The 11088-nt window shown below is 45.9% G+C and overlaps 1 protein-coding gene across 1 annotated transcript; it reads left to right on the top strand.

The window, feature by feature from the left end:
- The first annotated feature begins 1023 nt into the window (after positions 1 to 1023).
- Positions 1024 to 5025, top strand: LOC119824403 (CD209 antigen-like protein D). Its single transcript, XM_038344521.1, is given in 6 exon segments — positions 1024 to 1064; positions 1971 to 2044; positions 2762 to 2836; positions 3488 to 3515; positions 3517 to 3601; positions 4882 to 5025. Coding segments are annotated over 6 exon segments (447 nt in total).
- Positions 5026 to 11088: the final 6063 nt, after the last annotated feature.

The following is an 11088-nucleotide window of genomic DNA, read 5'->3' as shown; positions in this document are numbered from 1 at the left end:
ATTTGGGGCAACCTGAATGTGTGCTCCTGGGACCTGGTCACTCCTATTTGACCCCAGATAGTTTATTCTAGATCTCATTCCCTTCAAGGTGAGAGCTATGTTTTTGAGCCATTAAAAGTTAGCATAAAATTCTAAATTCACCAAATAAAACAAGAGCAGAAGCTATACTCACTGATCATGGTTAATCTGGTGATGAGATGATCTCACACAGGTAGTACAGTGTAGAGGTTCTCACGCCCACCTAGACACATACACTACACCACTCCAATCAGTGTCAAATATTCCCATAACATGGAAGTCTTTTTAAACCTCAACCACTGGGTCAATCTCTGCCCTACCCATTAAAGTCATCTCCATTTCAAATTAATAGCAAAGATTGGGGCCTGGGAAGATGGCTTAGTCACTGCTGCTTGCCACCCAGCATGATGAACGGAGTTTGGACCCCAGGGTGAAAATCCAGGCATGGCAGGATTACCTCTATAATCCCAATACTGGGGAGACAGAAACAGGAGGATCCTTGGGGCTCACTGGACAGCCAATCTAGCTGAATCAGTGAGTTCAAGGCTTAGTAACAACCTGTCTCAAAAAAACAAAGTAAAATGGGTCAGCAAAATGGTCATTGGATAAAGACACTTGCCTCTAATCCTCCTGGCCCAGATCTGACCCCCAGATTCCACATAGTGAAAGGAGAAGATGAACTCCCAGGTTCCATGGATTTCTTTGCTACCTATGAAGACTGTTCCAGTTTGTGAGAACAACAACAAAAATATTTGGCCTTTTTTCACTCAATAAGTGTGGACCATTAGGAAATTTCCCCCATTTGGGACCATTTTATTTTCCTTGGTTTACATTGAGGACTATAGAGTCAGATCACCTATGTTCAAATGCAGATCGCCATCAAACAGCTGTGTGACTGTGGACCTGTCATATAATCTGGCTGTGCAACACTGGAAAGCAGATCATGTGCTACAACGCAGAGGGTAAAGTGGGTACATCTGCAGCAGGCATTACAGGAATCGGAGTATGGTGATTCCACCAGAACACCCAAGTCAGCAGGAACCACAGTGAGTCAGATGCCAGGAAAGCAGGAAAGTCTAAGTCAGTGGGGGCAGAGCTACCGGGAGTGTGGGTTAAGGTTCTCAGCACAAGAGGAAAGGGCATAGCAAAGATGGTCTCCACAGGCTATTAGCGTCGATAAAGGCACCTCACAATTTGTCACAACATGAATAGAGCAGGTCTTTCTGCTGAACACCCCAAACTCCCCAAACTCTCCCTATAATTTCCTGGGTTATCCAGCACCAGATGTGCTGAGTCAGGGGTGCAGACTCTCCCTCTAGCTCTTCCACACTCACATCCGGTTTTTTTTTCCTCTTCCCATCAGAATGTCTAGGAAGCAGGCATCAGGGGACAACAAATACAAGCTGTGCTCTTCAGCTGTTCTGGACATGAAGCAAGAACAGTGACCATTAACACTATGGAACTAAGGGTACAGCAAGTGGGCAGCCCAGGCGAGGATGGGCTGGGACTGTGGGATCTCGGCAAGGGAGTCCTGAGGGGCAGCTCCGAGTTGAGCCTGCCCAAGGCTCTGACTGGCTCTCTGTTCCCCCAGAGGATGAAGAGTGCTTGATAGGTGGCACCAGGCTTTCTGCTACCTCCTCTGGATGATGAGCAAACTTTGCAATCAAAAGCTTGGCAGCTCTAATAATGGTGAGGGGCTGAGGAAAAGTAGACAGCCCTTCCCAGAAGTGCGTCCTGGGTAGTTGGAGTTGGGACCTTAAACTTTTCAGTCCTGGGGAGGTAGAGGCTGGAGGTGGAATCCTGGGCCATAAGGAGGTGGAGGCTGAGAGTCCAGACTGGTGTGCCCTGTAGGAGGATGGTGGCAGTAAGTCTGTCCTGGGGCCAGGCTGAGGCAGAGGCCACTTTGACGCTAATATCACTACCTTCTCTCCTACAGAGTATTGAACTCACAGCTGCAACCCCTTGGTCCTGAAGTTGCTCTCCTTCCTGTTCTTGTCTGGGCTTCTGCTGATCACTCTTGCCCTAGGTCAGTCACAGTGGGCACCTCAGCTCTCTTATCTGGCCCTAGGATCTGTATGAGAAAGGTGGGGAATGTATGGTGGTAACATAACCTTCAGTGGCTTCTAGGAACTTCTCGGAGACACCTCCCTCATTTCTGTTATAAGAGAGGGGAGATGAGAGACAGAGAGAAGAGCTACGGTTCCATTTTCCTAGTGGTTCACCCTTCTCTGGGTGTCTATTTCATGGCCTTTGAATGTTATTAACCAAAGACTGGAGAATTGGCTCAGCAGTTAAGAACACTTGTTGTTCTTCCAGAGGACCTGGGTTTGATTCCCAGCATACACAGTATCCACACAGTGGCTCCTCACAATTATCTACAACTCCAGTTCCAGGGTATCCAGCACCCTGTTCTGACTACCTCAGGCACCAGACAAGCACCTGGTGTATATACACACACACATGCACGCGAAACACTCATACACATAGAATAAAAAATAAATCAAAAATTGTTTAAAGACATCGGGCAGAAAGTGTTCTAGACACAGGTAGAAGCATGTGCCTGAAATCTTAACTGCTTGTGAAACAGAGATATGATGAAGATGTGCACCCAGGAGAAATCACTGACAACATGGGACCCTTCTTTTAAAAGTGACACAACATCCCAAGGGTCCCAGAGCAGGCCATGGCAAAAAGCAGGATTTAATAACTGCATGGATTTTTTTTTCTTTCTTTCTTGGCTAAGTCTCAAAGGTTCCCAGCTCCCAGGCTCAGAACAAAATCTACCAGGAGTTCAAGCAGCTGAAGACTGAAGTACACGGTGAGTGACCAGAAACAAGGGATCCACTGCTTCAGGTCTCCACAGGAGAGGAGCCTGTCTCCTTTCATCCCCAGACCTCTTTGAACCTTAACTTCCTTCTCTGTGAATTGAGATCATAATATAACACGGAGAATGGAGCTTGGTATTTACAGAGCCATGCATACAGTACACACTCAATGTTCAAAGGAATTCTGTGCAGAGTAGGACCATGTTCCCAGTAGCCATTCGTGCAACAGGCATTCAGTGTTCAGGGGTGGTGTGCACAGTAGGCATACGATGTTCACAGGGGTTATCCATACAGTAAGCACTGTCTGCACAGGAGTCTTGCACAGGGCCATTAGTGATGACAAGGGTCATCCATACACACTGTAGGCTCTGTAAGTTCACAGAAATTGTGCACACAGTGCACTCAGTCAAGCTGGTCCTGGCCTCTGTTCTGAATTCCAGGCCTCTACTTCTCCATGTTTGGAGAAGATGGGCTCAGGACTTCTAGGTTCTTCTGGGTGGAGAAGAGGATAAGGAACACAGAGGGGACGGGCTCCCTAGAGTGCTGTGGTGAAGAAGGGTCCTGGCTCTGGAGACCTCAAAGGCTGACGAGAAATGGGAACACAGGCTTCTAAGTATGTCCTTCTGATGTGTTTCTCCCGACAGATGGCTTCTGTCAACCCTGCCCCAGGGACTGTGTTCTTCCATGGAAACTGTTATGTCTTCTCCAAGTCCCAATGCAACTGGCACAACTCCATCACTGCCTGCCAGGGGGAGCAGGTCCGCTGGTGGGGCCCCACCCTTGTCTGGAACACACATCTGACTGTGGTCACCTGAGATTGAGACCGTTTGCCAGACAAAAATATGAGTAAGATGCTGTTTTTTTCTACTCGAATGGAGAAGGGTGGGAAGGAGGGGTCCCACATACTCTCTGAGACTTGAACATTTCTGAGTGCTTTATGGATCACCTGAAGCGCAATTGCTATCCTATGAGCTGGCAGTATTAAATGCCTTCCTCACCAAGGGATTGGTGACTTGCTAGAGTCGAGACTAGGGAAACGCCTGTCAGGGATGTGATTGCCTTGAAAACAGAGGACTTGAGTTTGAAAGCACATTTTGAAAGCTGATCATGGGGTTTGAGGCAACATCTAGTGTAATAAGAGTGCTTGCTGCTTAGGCGTGAAGACCTGACTTAGGTGCCTCAGCATCCATGGGTAAAGAAAACAAGCATGGTCACATGTGCCTAGAAGCTCAATATTGGTCATGAGACCTGCAGACAGGAGGGTCCCTGGGTCTTTCTGACTGTTAGCAAGCTGTTAGCCTAGCTCCAAGGCCAGTAAGAAATCCTCATTCAAGAGGACTAAGTGGAAAACAGTACAGCAGGATGCCTAATATCTTCCTGTGGCTCTGCATGTGCTCTCACAGTTGCAAACACCTGCAACACACATATGCACATATACCACACACACACATACACACATACACACACAAAGAGCCAGATATCATACCCACATTTAAAAATTATATACTGCTTTATTATTTGATTTTTATGCATGCACACAATGCATTTTGAACCTATTCACACACACACACACACCACACACACACACACACACACACTTCTCTCTTTAACTCCTACTGAACCCATCTCTCATCCCCTCCCAATGTCAAGCCCCCTCCCTTTTTCTGTATCCCACTGAGTACAATTATGTTGCTACTCATGGGCATGAGGCCATCTGCTAGAGTTTGCTCAGCATATCAGTTTTAAAGAAAACTGACTTTCCCTCCTCCCCGGAAGACATCGACCATCCTAGTACCTCTTGAACAGCCTCCACCTCCATGCTGCAATGTTAACAAGCTCAGTCTTGTGCAAGCAACTGTAACTGCTCTGAGTTCATGAGTGCAGCAGTCCAGCTGTGTCCAGATGTCCTCCCCCAGCCTCTGGATCATACAGTCTTTCTGCCCCCTCTTCCATGATGTTCCCAGAGCCTTGATGGTAGGTACCATACAGATGTCCCATTTGGAGGTTCACACCCCACAGACACTTACTCCCTGCACAGTGTTGGAATAAAGGGGAGCCCAACAATGTCGAGGACGAAGATGGCACAGAGTTCTCTATGGATGGCTGGAATGATCTCAAATGTGATGCCCTAAATTTCTGGATCTATAAGAAAGCTTTAACTTCATCATGCACCACCAAATGAAAGCCAGTTCATCTCAGCCTCTGCATCCCAAATTCCAGTATCAGGAGGATGAACTTGACTTGTGTCCATGTCCTTTCTCCTTGTCTGTCGGCCTTGGGGTGTTAATAAAAGCACCCATGCTTCTTGGTTAGATTCCTCACCCTCTGTGGATTTGGGCCACTGCTTCTTTTCAATTCTGCTTCCAAGTTAGGAAGCGTTTCAGGTTTCCTGTTGCTCAGGTTTCGTTGTTGCCCTCTATCTGGGTAACTTAATATTGTTACCAGATATAGGATACATTCAGGACCTTGCAGACTCCCCTTAATCGACTCTTCCCTTCACGCAAAGAAAAAAAATCACAGCATTTTCATTGTGATGTCACAGCTGCCTTTTCATTGTGGTGTCACAGCTGCTGTGTTCCCTAAGCCTCGGTCCCATCCCTGCACACTTCCTGTGCATCTGCTCAGTTCCTCCCAACCTCCGCTGAGCCCTTTGACTGGTATCTTACTTTTCTTGCTCTGACAAAAAGCCTGTCAGAAACAACTTCAGGAGGGAGGGTTATGCCTGGGCTCCCAGTCTGAACGTGCAGCTCCATCGCAGAGGTGAAGGCAACGGCGCAGGAGAGCAAAGCAGCTCACATTGCAACTGCACTCAAAGAGCAGAGATGAATGTAGGTACTCAGCTCCCTCTCTCCTTTCTCCTCAGTCTGGGACTACAGATCATGAAATGGTGCTGTCTATATTTGGGATGTGTCTTCCTACCCTAGATAACAAAATCTGGAAGCTCCCTTCCAGAAGGTCATCTCCTCAAGGACTTTTAGATGTTAGTGTGTTGAGGAGTAACCACCACAGCAGGGAACTTTCCCTGGTAGGTGTAGTCCATTCTGCAGACTGAGGCACCCATTCTTTTCCTTCTGGGAGTTTCCATCCACACAATGAACTGACCCATGCTTTCTTGGACCACTGATCAAGCCAAGATGACCACACCCACATGGTTCCTTGGGAGTCCCCAATGCTACTAGGTCCCCAGAGGACCACTGTATCTTCAGACTTTCCCTGTGCTGCTGGCATTCATTCAAGCACCCCCAAACTTCCTTCCATCTTCCCAGATGTCCACTAAGATGATGGGAATGGCAGACTCAAAGGTGGCTCTGGTGCTCTGGGCCTCCCTACTATCCTCTCCATGATGGCTGTCCATCTCTTACTTTATGCTATCTTTCTTAATTCAGTTCCTCTCCAGGTTTGACAGACTGTCACACCTCCTTTGAAGACTCCACTCCTGCTTTCTCAGATACAATGAGCTGTTAATTTCTTAATGGCCCTCCCTAGAGTGTGATTCATGGCTCCCATCACATGGCAATCTTTTCTCTTAATAAAGCTCATTCCTGGAGGGCAACTTTGTGCCAGCTCCTTTCCAAATCAACCCACCCACTGGTCCTCTTTCCTCTGTTGATGGCATTTAAAACCGATTCCAACTCCTTGCTACCGTGAGAAGTGTAGCAGTAAATATGAATGAGAATGCACTTTATATACACAGTAGAATCTTATTCAGCTGTAAGAAATGAAATTTGCAGGATAATACATGGGTCTGGAAAAGACTGAGGTTACTCGGACTCAGAAACACAAACACTGTGTGTTCTCCTGTCCATGTGAATCCCAACATTTCATGTGCACATGTGACTATGAGTGTGGTGTGGACTGTGAAACTAGAACTGGGACCAGGAAAGAAGAGAGAGAAGTACGGAGGGAGTGTGAGAACTAGAGCATGTGACCGGAAATCAGAGACGGGAGTGGGGAAGAAGAGGTGGGAGGGGAAGGGAGTGGGGGGAAAGAGATAGGAGAATCAACAAAAGCTAATTGTGTTCCAAAATATATTTGCATGCTATTGCAATGTTTTAATTGTTACTACATTTGTTTAGTTTTGGGAGGTCAGAGGACAACTTATGGGAGTTGGGTCTCTCCTTCTAGCATAGGGGTCTCCGCAACTGAACACAAGTCATCAGGCTTAGCGGCAAGCACCTTTACCCACTGAGCCATCTCGTCTACCCACTAATAATATGTTAATGAATACAGTGATGACTCATTCAGCTACCCAGTCAGCAGAAATCAACATGATTTATGGCACCAACATAGCTTGGTGTCAGAGGGCACAGTTTTCTGGGAAGACTGGGAACATTGCAAATCCCCACCTTTGTCACTGATGAAGAAGAAATTAAATGGAAATTTGGAGCTACAGAGAGGCTCAGTTTAAAAAAAAAAAAGTGCTTGCCTCAGAATCATGAAATCCTAAATTCAGTTCCCAAAACTGCATTTGAAAAAAAAAAAAAAGTCAGGTGTTATGGCATCGGTTTGTAATCCCAGTGCTGAGAAGGAAGAGACCAGTAAATTCCTAGGACTCACTGACTTGTAGCTATGCGTAGTCTCTGTCCTGCTGGTCCCCCTAGACAGGGTTTTCTTCACTTGCCTGTTTCTGAAGCTGCTTATAAAATAAGGCTTAATGTTAATTACATCCTCTTTGATCTATTATCTCAGGCTTCTTATTAACTAACTCTTACATCTTAAATTAACTCATTTTTATTATTTTATATTTTACCACGAAGCTCATGATTTGTGGCCTTACATCTTGCTTTCTTGGTGGTTGCTGGCATCTGCCTGATTTGCCTTCTTTCTTCTGCATTCAGTTTAGTTTTCCCACCTAGCTATATTCGGCCCTGCCATAGGTCAAAGTAGCTTCTTTATTAATCAGTGGTAATAAAACACAGCATACAGAGGGGAATCCCACATCCCTGGTTGCCTACTTAGTGGGTTACTGACTGAGGAGCTAGGACTAAGTCATCATTGTATCTCTCTCTCTCTCTCTCTCTCTCTCTCTCTCTCTCTCTCTCTCTCTCTCTCTCTCTCTCTCTCTCTCTCTCTCTCTCTCTCTCGTGTGTGTGTGTGTGTGTCCATGTCCATGAGCATACAGTTAAATATTAGTGAGGAAGAGACGTTTTCTTCACTGGTGTAGCCACTGGTAAGATTTCCTATGCTCTTGTAAATAAACCCTCAACATTGCTTCTTCTGTAAGCAAACCCCAATGAAACTCTTTGGGATACACAAACATGAATGCGCCCGCACACACACAAAAATTACCATGAAAGTATAAGGGGGTAGTTGGAAAGAGAGAGGGGATGGGCAGGAAGAGGAAAAGAGAAAGTAACAGGTGAATGTGATCAAAATACATTGCAGACCATGTAAGCATTGCAACTGAGATGGAAAGGGATACCGGCAGTCAGGAACCAAGGACTACCGCAGAGTCGCTGTAAGCAGAGCAACTGCAGCCCTGGCAGAGCAACTGCAGCCCTGCTCCAGGGAAAGGTTTCCCCAGTGTATCAACTCTACCCCACTGGGGGAAGGTTTCCCAGGTGTATCAACTCTGCCCCACTAGGGGAAAGGTTTCCCCAGTGTATCAACTCTGCCCCACTGGGGGAAGGTTTCCCCAGTGAAAGTGTTACAATTCTGCTCTGCTCCAGCAAAAGATCATCACCCAAACCTCATTCAAGCATTTTATTGGGAGGGAAGAATCCAGGAGGGTGACTGCCCCTAGGGTGAGGTGACAGCAAACTGAAGAGGGTACAGAGCTTGTATAGGGTTCCTGGGACAGGCAGAGCTTTTCTAGGTGGCTTGGGATTGGTGTATTTTTGTGATCAAGGATTGGTGGGATTCTGTGCTCATGGACCTCAGGGATTGGTGGGATTTCAATCCCTGCTCCTAAGTCAGGGTCAGGGTGTTTTCCTTGGCCCTTTTCACCCTATATCCCCCCATTTTTTGTTTATTAATAAACAATGGGGTTGTAAATGGAGTGATTTATCATTAGACTACTTCCTATTGATTGGGGGTGCTGAGGTCCTTGGGGCAATCCTGATCTCCATAGCCAGGGTGTAACTGGGTGCCTCTGGCCATTGACTCTGTAGCTAGGGGCCAGTAATTCTGTAACAGTAACTGGTTAAAAGTTTGGTTAGAAATCTTCTGTATCCATTGTTAAAGAAATCTAGACAAGAAATTTATAAGGCAGGGTGCAATTAGTAGGTTTAAGAAAAAAAAGAAAAAGAGAAGAAGGGTCAAGAAAGGTAGCATCCATATTGGACTATCAGTGATCCACTGGCCAGAGGCATCAAGCCGCTTATGTTTTTTTTTTTATTTTTCAGTTCAAAACTTTCCACTTCCACCCCTCCTCCCATTCCCTTCCCACTCCCCCACTCACCCTTCTCCCTCCCCCTTCAGTCTTAAGAGAGGGCAGAGTACCCTGCCCTGTAGGAAGTCCAAGGCCCTCCCCACCCTCCATCCAGGCCTAGGAAAGTGTGCATCCAAATAGTCTAGGGTCCCAAAAAGCCAGTACATGCAGTAGAAACAAGTCCCAGTGCCATTATCAATGGCTTCTCAGTCAGCCCCCATTGTCAGCCACATTCAGAGAGTCTGGTTTGATCACATGCTCTTTCATTCCCAGTCCAGCCAGATTTGGTGAGCTCCCATTAGATCAGGCACACTGTCTCAGTGGGTGGACAAACACCTCACGGTCCTGACTTCTTTGCTCATCTTCTCCCTTCCCTCTGCTCTTCAACTGGACCTTGGGAGCTCAGTCTGGTGCTCTGATGTGCGTCTCTGTCTCTATCTCCATCCATTGCTGGATGAAGATTCTATGGCGATATTCAAGATATTCATCAGTGTGACTATGAGACAAGACCAGTTCAGGCACCCTCTCCTCTGCTATCCAAAGACCTAGCAGGGGACATCTCCGTGGACACCTGGGATCCCCTCTAAAGCCAAGTCTCTTGCCAACCCTAAAATGGTTCCCTTAATTAAGATATCTTCTTCCCTGCTCCTATATCCACCCTTCCTTCATCTCAACCCTCCCACTGCCCAAAGCTCTCCCCAGTCCTTCCCTTCTCCATTCTCTCTCACCTCTCCCCTTCCCCTCATCCTACCCCCATCCCCAACCCATGTTCCCAACTTTTTCCCAGCAATCTTGTTGGCTTCCAATTTCCAAGAAGAACTATATATGTTTTTCTTTGGGTTCACCTTATTATTTGGCTTCTCTAGGCTTGTGAACTACAGGCTCAGTGTCCTTTGTTTATGGCTAGAATCCACTAATGAGTACATACCATTTTCATCTTTTTGGGTCTGGGTTATCTCACTCAGATGGTGTTTTCTATTTCCATCCATTTGCATGCAAAATTCAAGATGTCATTGTTTTTTACCACTGAGTAATATTTTAATGTGTATGTGTTCCACACTTTCTTTATCCATTCTTCTATTGAAGAGCATCTAAGTTGTTTCCAGGTTCTGGATATTACAAATAATGCTGCTGTGAACATAGTTGAACAAATGTTTTTGTAGTATGATTGGGCATCTCTTGGGTATATTCCCAAGAGTGGTATTGCTGGATCCTGAGGTAGGTTGACTCCCAATTTTCTGAGAAACCACCACACTGATTTCCAAAGTGGTTGCACAAGTTTGCAATCTCACCAGCAATGGATGAGGTTTCCCCTTACTCCACATCCTCTCCAGCATAGGCTATCATTGGTGTTTTTGATTTTAGCCTTCTGACAGGTGTAAGATGGTATCTCAAAGTTATTTTGATTTGCATTTCCCTGATCGCTAAAGAAGTTGAACATGACCTTAAGTATCTTTTGTCCATTTGCACTTCTTCTGTTGAGAATTCTCTGTTCAGTTCAGTACCCAATTTTTTTAATTGGGATGTTTAGAATTTTAATGTCTAGTTTCTTGAGTTCCTTATATATATTGGAGATCAGACCTTTATCTGATGCTGGGTTGGCGAAGATCTTCTCCCATTCAGTAGGATGCCTTTTTGTCTTAATGACTGTGTCCTTTGCTTTACAGAAGCTTCTCAGTTTCAGGAGGTCCCATTTATTCATTGTTGTTCTTACTGTCTGTGCTACTGGGGTTATACATAGGAAGTGGTCTCCTGTGCCTATGTGTTGCAGTCTACTTCCAACTTTCTCTTCTATCAGGTTCAGTATGGTCGGATATATATTGTGATCTTTAATCCATTTGGATTTGAGTTTTGTACATGGTGATAGATATGGAT

Source organism: Arvicola amphibius, chromosome 10, assembly GCF_903992535.2.
Source record: "Arvicola amphibius chromosome 10, mArvAmp1.2, whole genome shotgun sequence".
NCBI classification, from domain to species: Eukaryota; Metazoa; Chordata; class Mammalia; order Rodentia; family Cricetidae; genus Arvicola; species Arvicola amphibius.
Note: the sequence above shows the minus strand (reverse complement) of the source record. Positions and strands in the feature narration are given on the sequence as shown.